The sequence below is a fragment of the Mixophyes fleayi genome, chromosome 12 (genome assembly GCF_038048845.1).
Source record: "Mixophyes fleayi isolate aMixFle1 chromosome 12, aMixFle1.hap1, whole genome shotgun sequence".
NCBI lineage: Eukaryota > Metazoa > Chordata > Amphibia > Anura > Limnodynastidae > Mixophyes > Mixophyes fleayi.
In genome coordinates this window covers 55,741,600-55,757,367 of record NC_134413.1, presented here as the reverse complement: position 1 = coordinate 55,757,367, position 15,768 = coordinate 55,741,600, and the positions used below count along the sequence as shown (strand labels likewise).

The 15,768-nt window shown below is 39.2% G+C and overlaps 1 protein-coding gene across 1 annotated transcript in view; it reads left to right on the top strand.

Annotated features, from left to right (window-relative positions):
- Positions 1–15,768, top strand: part of INO80 (INO80 complex ATPase subunit) — a 107,647-nt gene that overhangs the window by 76,040 nt on the left and 15,839 nt on the right. The window contains exons 26-28 of the mRNA XM_075192542.1: positions 673–898; positions 13,096–13,223; positions 13,933–14,027. Coding sequence (XP_075048643.1) covers positions 673–898; positions 13,096–13,223; positions 13,933–14,027 — 449 coding nt within the window. The remainder of the gene's footprint in view (positions 1–672; positions 899–13,095; positions 13,224–13,932; positions 14,028–15,768) is intronic.

Genomic DNA, 15,768 nt, shown 5'->3' with positions numbered 1-15,768 from the left:
ATGGTTGTGAAAATGTCATATGAGAGAAACTATTAGACAGTACAGCATGGGAGGATCACAAATTATTATAATTATTATTATTTTTTTATTTTTAAACAAACTGTTTTATCTTAAAATGAACTTGTCACCCTTAATTAGCATGTTGTGTAATACTATAACCCTAGCATTGCTGAATATATAATCGTATGTAATGTAAACTTTTATGATGGTGTCATGTCATACCTCACAGGCTGTAGGTGTGTAATTTTTGTCACTGTGATTTTCCGGTGGGTTTGAAAAGTGGATAGGTCTATAGCAACCAATCAGATTCTAGTTATCATTTATTTAGTACATTCTATAAAATGACAGCTAGATAAATTTGCCACAGCTTGATAAATTTATCCCCCTGTGTCTTGATGCCTCACATGCAATTTCTAATATAAGAAAAAGGTATTTAGGATTTGTGTGCATTACAAAGAGAAGTGTTCTTGTGCGTTTATATAAGTTACAGTGTGTTTGGTTGCCAATGTATTAAATTGCTGAAAAATATTATATTTGCGTTTTTGGTATTTTATGTAATACTGCCTTTCCACTTTAGAACGCAAAGTGTAATATCCACATGTTTTGTGAGTTTAGTAATGATACACTAAATAAGAAGTTGTGGTTTACTTGTGTTGTTCCTACCCTCTCAAGGTAACGGCTGCACCAATAGATACTTACTGCTGTGACCGAAGTGCAGAATATGAGAGGAAGATGCTCAAAGACGGAGGGAGCCCAGAAGCCCGGCAGTGTCTTATATTTGGAGCACCTGAACTTCATGCTGATTGGTCAATGAGGGATTTACACTTTTTTCCTGAGAGGCCAAGTGGTCTTTTGGCCATTAGGCCACTGCATGGCTGGTCTTCTATCCGGATACCAGGTAGGTGTACAGAGATTGCACCATAAATTGGGAACAAGGCAGAGTTGATAGATATTTAAAAGGACATTTAATTTAAGTATGTTTTGCCAAAATCTTGCTGTTTTAGTCTGCTAAAGGGTAACTATAGGGGGCTCAACCATAATGCTTTTCTTATTCGTATTGTGAGACCTACCAATATTCATAGAACCCCCCCCCCCCATTCAGTGTACTGCTGGTGATCAGTTAATTTAATATCAGGTGCATTTCAGTATGGAGTGCTGAAGGCTCAGAGGAGTCAAATGTTCTTTGTTGGCTTAGCAGTAACTATAATTGGTGCTTTCAGACAGTGCAGAAGTATCGGGATTTGGAATCCAAGCTAGTGTCTAGGGCCACTAGCCACCAACGGGGGCATAACTGCTGGGATAGCTGCCACCAGTGCCACTTCGAGCCATTCCACTCTGTGCTGAGCAATGCAGCAGCGAAGGAAGAGGCAGTGGTGGATAAGTGAGAGAAGGGGACCTAGAAACCATGGGGTCACCTTCAAAATACTTCTATATTCATCATCATCATTTATTTATATAGCACCAACATATTCCGTAGCGCTTTACAATTGGGGACAAACATAATAAACTAATAAACAAACTGGGTAAAATAGACAGAGGTGAGAAGGCCCTGCTCGCAAGCTTACAATCTATGGGACAATGGAAGATTGACACATGAGGTTAAGTCTACATTTTGCATTTTGGCCCAGCCAGGCTGCAAAGGTAAAAGTGACTCATAGGATAAATGATCCTGTCACACAACAATGTTGGTCAGTGGGTAGTTGTCTTGTGTGAAATTATGTAACAGGCGGTATTAGGAGAGGGTGGTTGAGGAATATTATAAGCTTGTCTGAAGAGGTAGGTTTTCAGAGAACGCTGGAAAGCTTGTAGACTAGAGGAAAGTCTCATTGTGCGAGGGAGAGAATTCCATTGAGTGGGTGCAGCCCAAAAAAAGTCCTGTAACGGGGAATGGGACGATGTAATGAGTGTGGATGAGAGACGCAGATCTTGTGTAGAACGGAGTTGCCGAGATGGGAGATATTTTGAGATGAGAGGAGATGTATGTTGGTGCAGCTTGGTTGATGGCCTTGTAGGTTAGTAAAAGTATTTTATATTGGATTCGGTAGAAAACAGGCAGCCAGTGTAGAGACATACAGAGTGATTCAACAGGAATAACGATTTGCAAGGAAAATCAGTCTTGCTGCAGCGTGCAAAATAGATTGTAGGGGTTTGAGTCTGTTTTTGGGAAGACCAGTAAGGAGGGAATTGCAATAGTCAATGCGGGAGAGAAGTGCATGAATTAAGGTTTTTGCAGTGTCTTGTGTGAGATATTTGTGAATTCTGGAAATGTTCTTTAGATGTATGTAGCATGATTTAGATATATATTATATAATGTATTGCATACCTAGTAAACAGGGACTAGTTGGCTGCCAGGCAAGGGTGTTTATTTGGGCCACAGGTAGGGTCAGGTAGGATCTGGATTGCTACTGCCAATATGCAGTACTGAACCTCTGGATAACAGGTACTCTGGGACAAGATAGGCTCCTGCTCAGGGATATCTGATTTCTTTTTATACACAACCAAAATTATGTCTAACAGAAATGTGCTCATGGAGGTGTTAATGTTTTGATTAAGTGTGAGTGAGATTAAATTCACATGTTATCTCAAAATGTAGCATCTTTCTTACTGCTGATGGTCACATTTTAATCTACCTCAAGATCTCCACCAGCACACCGTTAGACATAATTGTTTTTTCCCACCATTATTTTGGAAAGCAATAAACTGTGAAATAAAAATAGTCTGAGCAAAGCTTTAATAAATAGTTTTTGGCTTGATAAAAGCAAGCAAATACTATTTTTCATGATTAATGTAGTCATAAGGAGATGTTCTTTTATGATAGTCTTTTAATACCTAATATAGTTTATAGCCAGGACTGGCAATAAGAATTTGGAGTCCTGGTACCACTACTTCTAGGAGCCCCATTCATAGAGGACTAGGGCAGAAGTTTGTGCGTGCCGCGAAAGGGGGAGTAACCGCACTATGTTGGGGGGCATGGCCTCACCCTTTTTATACGGGGTATATTACATATTAAAGTTGTGTTGCTCTCTCTTACTACATGTTGTTGCAGCTTTTGCAAATCTGCTGCCGATTTCTTGTCTGGATCCTGGAATGTTGGGGGTTGTTTGGAAAATGTATATGTACATGAAATATGGAAAGCCGAACGATAAGCAAATACCGTACATAACACAGATCACACAGTATATAATACGTACATTATAATATAACATAAATTTATTACATACAGGTCTATATAAACCATACTTACCTACTTTTGAAGGCAGCTGTCCGGGAGGGGGTCCGTTGAGGGGGCGTGGCCACGCATGGTGCACCGTTATGCTCCGCCCTTGTCAATCTTAGTCAATTCTAGCCAATCGCAGCAGGGGGCGGGGCCACAATGCCGCGTTTATCCCTGCCCCTACCATCTTGAAAAACAGGGACAGCTGGATCCGGGATTTTTGCTTGCTCTCCCGGGAGTCCGGGAGAACTCCCAAAATTTCGGGAGTATCCCGGACATTCCGGGAGATTAGGCAACTATTATATAAACTCACAGGGAAAATCTGTGGTTGTAAAATAGTTTTGCCATAGAGTTATAATAAAATGCAACATCTACCAAACTCATCTAAGTAGTATTCAGCATCATGTAGACCACCACACAATATAGAGTGCATACTTGTGCCCCAATACAATACAGAGATCATGTCTAGTTGTGGGTGCACTACTGCACTTGGCTAGTGTGGGGACTTATGTGTGTGTGCTACAAACCTCGTACTCCACCTATTGACCGAGAAAAAAGACTATACTTCTCATTACGGAGCTGTGGAACGATGCTTTTAGGATGCTGGCCTGGCGGTTCTGTACATGAGCTGGTGTTCGTAGATGTGGAAAGGGGGATGAGGTCATGGTCAGTAGAAGGTGGGTGAGTTGGCTGAGTGGAAGTAGGCTATTGGTAGCGTGAGTGATTGCTTTAAATTAAAAATGCTGGTAATCCCCTTAAGTGAGAAAAGGTTAGCAGTATTTTAAATGTAGGTACAATAGAAGGCTTATCGAACGTATAGCTGAATAATTTAATATTTAGCATTAATGGTGGGAGGGCAATAGGTATTTTAAATGTTTCACAGGTTTTTACAATGGTACTAAACTAATGATACATAAGTCTTAGGGTACCTGTGGGTGGATAGTGCGGTGGGATATATCTAAAAGGATAAAAGTGAAAGATTTGTAATTGGACATTAAATATAAATTGATATGTGCAGGAGTTGTCATGAGAAGGAAAGAGAAAGTGTTTGGATGTAATTGAGTGGAAAGTGTTAAAGGTGGAGTGGGAGTGTGAATAAGTAAACATATAAGTTATATAGGTGTATATTACAATAATGTGTAGCTATGCAGAGCAATATAATAATACATTACTATAAGTAAACAGATAAATACTGTGAAACTCAAAATATAATCAAGTTATTACAGTTAAAAAGCTGAGGAAATAAATGTGATATCGTACTTTTAGATATGCAGTAATTGGTCCAAATGTGTTGCGCCACAGGTAGTGACTATGGGGGTGGAGTGATGGGAATTAAACATTAATAGAGGCCCTCCCAGTACTGTCAGTTGCTCTGCCTTCTGTCATTCCAGTTATCTTGAGCTCCCTGCTTATGCTCAAGAAAACGGAGTCCTCCTTGGAATTACAGTTGGGCAAAGGCAACTGGGTACCCATATAATTAACAATACCCTGAAGTGTTTATATTTAAGTAAACTTGTTCACAATGGTACTCTGCAGCAGTTTGCCATGTTAGGTAGGAAGTATTTTTCTACTTTAGCAAGCAGACAGCGACTGGCCACTTTTCAGAAATGCACTGTTTGGATGGATGGTTCTATTCACAGGGGCAAGGCCAGTTACAGATATAACAGTGACACTAGTTTCACCTTTTTGACATGCATTAGAACCCATTACAACACTGTCATAACGATGGATATAAGTGGGTCGTTGAGCTGTCTGTAAAGCAGTGGGGGGGTAATATAGTACTTTTTAACAGAACATTTCTAGAAAGTCAGGTTAATCCTGTACAATGTATTTTAAATTACCTTCATTAATCATATCTGAAAATGTGGGGTTTAGTGGCCCTTTAACTGTATGTAAAAATAAACATATGCAAGCAATTAAATGAAATAAGGGGTAGATTGTTATTGATCTGAAAGTGTTGTCCATGTATTACAGTTGTGTGTGTATATAGTAATCACTAGAACACTGACATAATATTTTAAGACTAGGAGGCTGTGCAGCCTGCTAGATGTAATTTATGGTTTTGTCAGCTACTTCTCATGCTACCTTGAATTATAAACTCTCCTCCTCTCTGTTGGAGAGTTGTAGTTCTCATCATGACTGTGGGAATCTCCAATCCCTTCCTGTTCTATTCAGAAAAAAATGGCTCAGGTTTAAATGGGAGGAAGTGGCAGAGTTGTTAGAACGAACTTTCACGACCGCTGATTGTGAGAGCTAGACAAGGCCCTTCATATGACCCTATTGTTTCTCTTAGTCTAAGAGGGGATGATGGGATACCCTCTAGAGACTCGAGGTTATCTGTCTTACAGCACAACTCTCAAACGTTCTTGGCTTTCTTCTTATTTCCAGGTTATGACTTAAGTTTTTATCTTTGTCAGCTTCTTAATGTAAATGAGTCCTTGTATGCTATACACCTTAATTGGAACTCTGCGTATTAGACAAGGGGCTGGCAACCTTCAGTTTTTCATGTGTTGTAAAACTTATATAATCAGCAGCTTCAAGTACAAGTACACTTATGTGTTGATATTCGTGTAGCCTATATTCTCCTATTTATTAAAAATTAAGGAAGCGAGAAGGGACATTTTAATTGAGCTTGCTGCAACCTTGCTATCCTATTGCTAACAAGCCTTTTGATATCACCTTACACCTGAAACAAACAAATAAATTCTAAATATTCTGTAAGAAATGCATCCACGTCAAGATTTGCTGTACTCGCATATTGATGCGTCTACATGCTAGTTACTCTAGTCATCACAATTGAAACCAGCACCAGTTCTCATAGCCAGTTCTGATTAGCGCTAATGCAGGTTTTCCCCATAAAAGCAGCAACTGGCACCAGGCTGTGACAGCACGGAGTCTCCCTGTAAAAGTGAAGCCAGACCCAGCCTGTTCAGCACGGTTCTAAATTACCTGTTCCGTCCACACTGTTTGTCTTTGTACAGATTTGGGTGTGGAGGGAATGAAGTTGTTTTTATTTATCTAAGTTTATTTTTTTCATAATCGGCAAGTATCTTTACATCAAGGCTCATGTAGCCACAAAAATCACACCTCATAAAAGGTGTAACTGGGGTAGTGGTCTACTCAGTAGAGTTAAACGCACTTACTGTACTTAGGTTGCACTTGCACACTTTTGACCTAGTGGGCCATAAGTGCAATTTTCTCAAAACCCTAAATTCCATGCGCTCTTACTGTGTATGTGCTGTAAAACAGGGTACAGTTTTTACATATGAGAATTAGAATTGCATCCAAATCAAAAGAACGGTCTTTTCACTGCAGCTGTATGGTATCTACATCCTGTGTAATCTCCTGGTACTATACGTCTGATCCTATAGGACTAAAAGTACAATGTGTTCATGCAGTCAAAATACATGACTCTACGTCCAATCATAGATATGCGACTGTACAGGACGTGATGAGGCAAGTACTTCGTAGTTGGTGAGGAATAACTGAAAGGAAGGGTAGGGTTATTTCTGGTCAGGTGCAACACATGACATGAGCATCTCACTATATGCATGGTGTCTTCCACTACAGAAGGGAAATAATACCGGTATCTACTTAATCAAATAAATAGTTGCCTTCAGTGGTAGGTTTTTTTTGTTTATGCATTTTACCATATATGCCGTAAAATGTGTATTATTAGGGGTCTAAGTGTATAATACACCCATTGACAATGGTAAGAAGCACACACATATTGAAGGACACCGAGAAGGAAAATATTCAGTTTGTACCTTAGATAAATAGTAGGTCATGTATCACAAGTAACAGAGAAGTGTGTTTTAGTGACATGTTGCATTTTTTTTTTTTTTTTTTTTTTGTGTTTTGCAATTGAGTCATTACAACCTGCACGTTTTTTGAGTCAATTTTCATGACAGCTTTTCTGAGGGTGTGCACTGAAAGGGGGGCTGGGCTTAAATCTTCCCTGAAATTTGCTCAGGGAAAAAAACATTCTTAAGTAGGAAGAGGCAGAGGAAAGGTTTCCGGCAACATGTTTTTAAACAAGCTGGTCTGATTTCCTGTTGTGAAAATGTGTGTCGTACATTCCCACCATAAATTCCTAATGTGTAGCTATTTTGCACTGTATGCCCAATGAAGCCACTAGGTGGTGCTCATGTACACTGAATGCTTCATTTATTTTAAAGTGGAATGTGTTACAATCCTTAAAAGTATATGTCAGTGTTTTTCTTACCTTGGGTCTCTTTTATTCTTGTTTTACAATTTTCATAAAAATGCATTACAAGTTATGCACATTGTACTCTCTGCCTTAAATTTGCATTCTCTTAACTTTGGCTAGGGCTAGTTGCACATTTATCCTATCATTTTTCTTGTCTAATTTGCCCTCTAAATACTGTATATGCATTTGTTTGTTTTTTATTCCCCTTTGACAAATCTTTGGTCAACCTCACGTGTACTATATTTGTATGGTTCGCTTTTTAGAGTAAAAAGTTGTAGGTAGTTACTTGAAAATGTCTTGAACACAGCAGACATTCCCTTTTTCAATGGTATGTCTTTGTTACATCCTATCTCAGTTTATGAAAGAAGGAACAGAGCAATGTACTTTTAGGGGAAAATGAATTAAAGGGACTCTAACCATATATTTGTTATTTTCCCTTTGTATTTGTCTAATGTTCATATTAAGGGATGAAAATGACAGTATTTTTGTTACAAGATTTAGTGTCACACTCTATATTTATGGACAAGTGTACAGTGCTCAATACAAACACTCTCCAATTAGAATGCACTTAAAACTGAGCAGACCCTGTCATACAGAGCATATTAAACGCCTATTATAAACTGAGATTTGCTGTAATTTTCCTTCTGTAATAAAAATTAGGAAAACGCTTGTGAAGCTGAAAAAGCACCAGCATGAAATCCGCTGTCTAACACCACTCTTCACCCAGGGGTAAATTTATCGAGCTGCGGGTTTGAAAAAGTGGAGATGTTGAAAATGATGCTATCATTTTGAAGAATGTACTAAATAAATGATAACTAGAATCTGCTGGTTGCTATAGGCAACATCTCCACTTTTTTCTTCCCGCAGCTTAATAAGTTTACCCCTTAGTATTACTAAATTTTGCCACACGCTGCAGTATCACTGTTGATCTTATGCTAATTGCCTTGATATTGTAGAGTAACAGGGGCGGATCTAGAAAACTGGTGTACCCGGGGCGATTTAGGCCCCGCCCCTTTCTAACATCTTAGGCTGCCGACGGCTGCATACTATGTGCAGGTCCGTCCATCCGTGACAGGCAGGAACAGTGTGCTGCCCGGCTGCTCTGATTGTGTTTTAAAACACAATCAGAGCAGCCGGGCAGCACACTGTCCCTGCCTGTCACGGCTGGACGGACCTGCACATACTGTGCAGCCGTCGACAGCAAGTGTCTGCTAGGGGGGGCGATCAGATCCTTTTAGTTTTGGAATTTCCTATTTACGACTATCCCTTACATAACTTATTTTTATAAGAGAAAAAAAGAAGAATGCTTCTAATATAATATGTGCATGAAACCGTCCATTGCCAAGTGGACACTTGGGGGTAAATTTATGAAGTTTGTGAAGTGGAGATTTATGGGTTTGAAGTAGTAGTGTGTGTGTTTGAAAAAGTGGAGATGTTGCCTATAGCAACCAATCAGATTCTAGCTGTCATTTTGTAGAATGTGCTAAATAAATTTACCGCTAGCATCTGGTTGCTATAGGCAACATCTCCACTTTTTCAAATACGTCTTGGTTTTAGTCCAAACACATTTAACAATGGCATAAAATTATACAACCCTTCCAATGTGACTGCAGTGTAAGCTCTGTAATGTAGGAAGGGTGGGCAGTGTGCTCTAGACCTTCTAGGTAAGGGTTAATCATATGGCAGAATTAGCAGAGTATTGTTTTAAATTTTTGTTTATGACAAAAGCTGCAAACAGGATGCTTCTTTTTCCTGAAAAAAAAAGTTACAAGGCTGTTCTCAGCACCCATCTAATTTCTGTTTCTGCCATTGGGGATTTTGAAGGGGCCTCAAATAGGTGCACCAATGCTTCATTATAGGACAGGAGTTATACAGCCTCATTTTAAGTTCTATTTTGTGCTGTGGTTCTGGATGTTAGATTTGCATTGGAATTTGTAATGGTCAGTAGTACTTTCTTTACAGTGGTCTGCTGTGACTGGATCAGTATTGTACCTACATCCACCTAGTAACCTGATGAAAGCCCCCAAGGGATATTCAACTACTCTTTTTTTAACTCAACCATAACATGTAAAAAGTAGTAAGTAGAAATAATAACATGAGAAAATAATAATTTTGTTTGCCAATGGTCCCCCAGAAAGCAGACTTGTAAGCTTCTCCATGCCTAAGAGCCAGAACCAGTTTATAACTAAAGGCTGGCAAGCAGAAGGTTGCACAGCGCAGGTCGGACAAGCTGCAGCTGCTGCCCATTTGGCTCAGGTGACATGGAGACCATATTCTAAACTGTTTGTAAAATGTAATAAAGCATTTAACATTTTTGATAATGTTAAAAGCTAAATGACATGTAAGATTACACATTTCTGACATGCAATATTTGTGTTATACCTGTGTCTGTTTAAAATAAAACGGAAATTCACCTCCCCGGAGCCAATAGCCAAGTGCTCTAGCCAACTCCAGTGGGAATCAGATCTCCAGATAGCCCTCACAGAGGACCAGTGGCAGGCAGTCTATGTAAATGCTTTTCGCATGTCCAAATGTTTAAACCACACTGAAATGTTCATCAAGCTAGTTAATAGACTTTACCTGACCCCCTCTAGAATCCATAAAATGTGGCCCTCCCAGTCTAAGCTGTGCTGGAGACAATGCTCGTTGGTTGGGGATTTGCTTCACATCTTTTGGACATGCCCGGTTTTGCGCTCTTTCTGGGCTCAGGTATTTGACCTTGCTAAAAGAGTGACCAGATTGGATCTTCCTCAGACCCCCGAGATTGCCCTTCTCCAGGTATATCCGCCTCATGTCCCGAGACAGGCCTGTTATGTGTTTAATCATATACTTATTGCCGCCAGAGCCGCCATAGCCCAGGCATGGAGAGCACCGCTCCCCCCCTCTCTGTCAAAGGTAATTACCAAAGTCCAGTATGCGTTTGAAATGGAAACACTAGATGTCCCTTATTCAATGAGACCATCTTCCCCATTGATGAAATGGTTTGAATGGCATGTCTACGTGACCGACGGGGGTGGGGCTCCTGTAAATATTTCTTCTTCTCCCCCTGCTATTGGCGGTTCTTTGTCAATAGTTGCGCCCTGATTGAGTGTTTATGTCGGGTTTTCCAAGTCCTAGGCCAGGTCTGGTGAGTTAGTTTAAAGTTCCACAGTAAACTGAATACTATAAATTGTATACTGTCTGTAATTTGCAAATGCTATATTGGTGTGTTCGAACTCCCCCCCCCCCCCCCTTTCCCCCCCCCCTTTTTTTTTCTTCTGTACCCCCCATTTACTTAAAAAAATTTTCAATAAAAACGATTGATGATAAAAAAAAAAATAAAACGGAAAAAACCTAAGAGACGTTCGAATTATACAAATACTATGTCATACTTCTAACCTTCTAGTTTTCTTAAGCATTTAAAATGCCCGCCAATTATTAGAGATTTGTCACGGAGGAGCCTGATAAACCACTTGCACAATGCAAAACCTCTCTCAGCTTTTAATATGGTTAGAAAGGCCAGATGTAATAAAGCCTTTTTCATTTTTGGATCAAGGTAATTCATAGCATTTAGTGGCTCAAGCGGCAATGTCCTACTGACTGAGCAGTGTTTACTGAGTAATCCCCGATTCTGCTAACTAGTGGTAGGAGAGCGCTGCATTGAATTGCATATTGTTGGTAATAATGTTAGGCTGTTCTATCTGTATGTATTTCAGTCAAAGCTGCAAGTGGCTTGTGTATATCATAAGAATTCTTTTTGATAGTAATATGTTATGTGGTAACTTGTTTTTAAGCAACCTGCTTCATAACTCCTGTACTAATCATTGGCATTGCACCAATAATATCATTAGCACCCTGTACAGGCTATTTGTGAGTGTATTGGAATGCTTCTTAACAACTTTTCAGGATAGGTATGTTGCCTGAGCAAATACAAGTGAACACCACCATTTCTACTGGGCTGGTCGCTATGTGTTTGGAATAAAATGCTGCAAATATTAAAATTGTATTTATTTTTTTAAAAGCTGTTATCACTGCTTAAAACAATACCCCAGTGACTGAGATAGTACATTGTTATACATATACACAGTATAATATGAGCATGTAGAATTTCTTTGTCCTATTGGATGACCCTGGACATTGGGGTATTCAGTGTAATATAGGAGCGAGGGCACTTTCAATTTTCAAGAATTCTAGGTGCAGCTCCTCTCAAGGGCTTCCACCTGGTCCTCAATTCACGCATTCACCACATTTTACAGGTTTAATGTGTTTGCATCTAAGGATGCCAGTTTCGGGAAGAACGCAAAACCCTCTCGTAAATATAGCCTGGGGAATTTCCCAATGTCCGGGGTCGCCCAATAGGAGGACAGAGAAAACTAGATTTTATACTTGCATTAAATCATTTTCTCTTACTCCATTTGGGGACACCGGACACCCTCCCTTTATTACGCTTTAGTTGTCCTCTCCTTGTGTTTGTGTCAACTACTCTGTCCTGTGAAGCAGTTATGTTCTAACTAAGATTAGGCTCCGGTAGGCTAGGGGGGGGTGGAGGAGTAAGGGGAGAAGCTGCACCAGGAATTCTTGACAATTTAAAGTGATCTTCTGGAGATTGTTGTGCACATATATTCAGAAAGCGATCAGGTGTCCAGAAGAACGCTTAGGCCTAGATCTACTAAGAATCGAGTTTAGTGGTGGTTTACACTGCTACACATTGTCGGCGGTTTAGTGGCCCAAAATCACTGCATTTACTATAAGGCGGTTTGGGACTGCAGTTTAAAATGGATGGTGATGTGTGGCGGTTTGAAAAAGCTGAACCGCCATCAAAACAGCCATCCAAAAGACATGACAGAACAGTTTTAATACCTGCTTCTAAATGGCTTGATAGCTCAAACATGCTGTTTGAGCTATTTTGGCTTTCGGAACATAAGAGAAAGCACTACTGACATTTAAATTATTTGGGCAATCATTATTTATTGATTAAGGAGCAAAAGGTGCCCTTTAGTAAATCTAGCCTTATTCTCTTAATTAATGTGAACAGATTCTCCTGACTCGCTGATTCAATGAGTGGCTGCCATCCACTGTTTGATTTCCAATGTGGCCTTCTGAATGTGGGATAGGCATAACCATGGAGTAAAATGGCTAAAGCTAAATACATGAGTAGCAGATTGCCCTACCAGGAGTGAAGTGCTTCATTCTGTGGTATCCCTCTGGAAGCAGCAGTGTGACAGGCTTTCTCCTTTGCTCGTAGAACTGCTTTGTGTGGATTAGTGGAATGATACACAGGGGCATAATCAATGATGTCACAGCAAGCTAGTGTAAACGGATCGCCATGTTTCCAATCTATTTACTTTCATGCCTCATATAGAAAAGTTTCTGTTTTGGATTTACTTGCCTTTAAATATTATTGTCTGCTAATACTATTATTTTAGAGTTTTTAATTGTAATTTATCTGTAATTTGCACTATATATTGTTTACACTGCATTTTTTTCACAACCACTTGTAGTTGCACATGCAAATATGTAGAAAAATATCTGCTTTTGACCAAAGCATAGAATATTAATGGTATTTAAAAAAAAATATAATATTGCATATTCTAATAAGCAGTATCAATATTCATTATTGTATTATTTAACATCATGGTTATGTTATATGATCCACAAGAAGTAATAAAGAAATGTCACTTGTGTTTTACAGACAAAGAAAGTCTAATCACTGACAGTGGGAAGCTGTATGCATTGGACCTGTTGCTGACACGTCTAAAGTCACAGGGACACAGAGTCCTCATTTACTCACAGATGACTCGGATGATCGACTTGCTGGAGGTACAGCAACATGCAGAGTTGTCTACAAACATCATAGATCATCTCTCTGAATTGGTGGTGGTTTTAGGAAGTACTACTCATGAGAGGAAAATTACAAAAAAAAAGATTTTACGTTTTATGTGTAATATTTGATTTTTGGTTGTATTGTTTTACATATTTTTTTGTTGAAAATGCAGAGCTGTTTTGTGATTAATTTGCTTAGCATGGCTGATATATACTCTCACCCGACTCCTCTACAGCAGCCAATGACGTTTACTATGTAGTGGTAGTGTTTAAAAAACATGAGTCATAATGTTTTGTAAACAACATCTGGTTTAGCACTATGTTATGCTTGTTTATATTGAAATCCCAGTGTTAAGCACTGAATGATATCAAATTGCTTTACTGTGTTCTATGTCTTCATCTCTATTATGTTAAGTGGAAAAATAAGATTTATAAGTGGTTAATCCAGTGATGATGTAATAGTCCAATTCTTATACTAAAATATCCAATCTACGCTGTACTTTACTTCATTGAGAGAATTGTCATACTCATGTTACTAAATTTGAATTAAGAAAACATAGTGCATGCATTGGGCCCAGAGACCAGGAGAGCTGAAAAATTCTCCCAGATAGCAGAGCCCTTTCCAAAGTTCAATGGCTGTGCTAACATTTAACCCCGTTATATTGCTAAATAAGTGTTACTGATAAAGCCTTTATCCTCTTCATAGGAATATATGGTATACAGGAAGCACACATATATGCGACTAGATGGCTCATCAAAGATATCAGAGAGGCGAGACATGGTGGCTGATTTCCAGAGCAGGTAAACCAGAAGAAATGCATTGATACACAGTGCATTGAAAACGTGTTAAGCCCCCAACTCATTTTTCAAATTCTGTCACTGCAGATTGTGAATTTCATTTCATATAAAAAAAAGAAAAAATTTCAAAACCTCTCCTCCAATTACAAAAAAAAAATAGATTTAGAAAAAGTACGTATACCCTGTGTAATTGCAGTGTCGAGTTTTCACAGGGTCAATACATTACCTGAAAATCACATAGTTTCTTCATTGACTACACCTGTGTAATGACATTTCTGAACCTCCTGTTTTTGCTTGTTTCATAAATATGAATACCCCTCTATCTATGAGACACTACAGCATGGTATAGATCCCTCTCTTCCAAAAATATTATGTTCAAATTAAAGGCGAAGGAGCATCCTAAACAAGAGCGAGATATGATTATATAGAGAGGCATAAATTTGGGGAAAGGTACAAGACCATGGGAAAGGCATTGAACATCCCTTTGAGCTCAATGCAGTCAATTGTACAAAAGTGCAAGTATTATGAAACTGCAGCTACACTGCCTAGATTACGCCACTGATGCCTGCAATGGAAGATAATGTGCATGGGGTCAACAAGGAGTGCCACAAAAAGAGCCTCAGATGGAGTTGTACGAAGACCATTTGCATAGTGTAAAATATGAAATTCGCTACTGGGCCTGCACACAAATAAGACTTACATTTACATCTGTATGCAGAGTCAGTCACATCTTACATTTATGACTCTCTATGCTTATAGAGGTGGATTTTCTAGGCAAGCAACATGCAAGTGTAGGCTAAGTATATGTTATGGCAAATACGACGATGTAGACCTGGGCGCGGGTACACCTGTCAGAAAATGCATCTGTTTTGGGTGTTCTACCCCTGGTGTAAGATATGTATTGATGATGATGACGGTCAGCTGAAATGCGTCTGCATGCTCTGTAGAATGTGCCTTATTTTTTTGTCAGCGTAATTTACGCCTGCGTTTTAGACGGAAATTGCATCCATCTCTGCATAAGGCCCAAAACCTCTTTATGGGAAGGTCGCAAGGAAGAAACCTTTCCTCAAAAAAAGGCATAACCTTAGCTGCAAAAAATAGTTTGAAAAATGATACTAGAAGACACTGCAGAGATGTGGCAGAAAGTCTTGATAAGGCAGGTGGTAACTCTTTATAGGAGCATAGGTTTTTAGCTTGATACATTATTCAAATTGCATTGCTTAAAGTGTCTGCTATCCTTAAATAGCGCAATATGTTAACAGTACATGGGTTTCCATCCTTGTTTTATTTCTTGCTATTTACCAATAAGGTATTGAGCAGGGCTCTAGAGCCTGGAGCTGAATGTTTAGCTTCTGTGCCTGCTCCTCTTAATGTTACCCAATAATTTTGAAATTAAATGGAAAACATATTTATATACAGTTACATTTTGTAAGACAATTTCATCAACTGTACTATTCTACTTAAAGCTAAAATCACCCTACCCCCCCACCACTCTCACCAAGTACCTAGGTGCTGCTCCATTTCTCCCTCTGCTGTGCCGTTCCTCTCGCAGTCGGGGATTGTGTCTACATAGACCTGTGTAAAGCAGAGTTTGCAGATTTTTTTGGTTGACCTGCTCAGACCTATCTCCGGGTCCATTTTTGATTGGTGAATAATATGAACTACACAGCTACACAAGAGTGCAATTTCTAAATAGACACAAAATCTTAAGTGTCAAAACCTAAAGAATTTGACTTTACAGCAT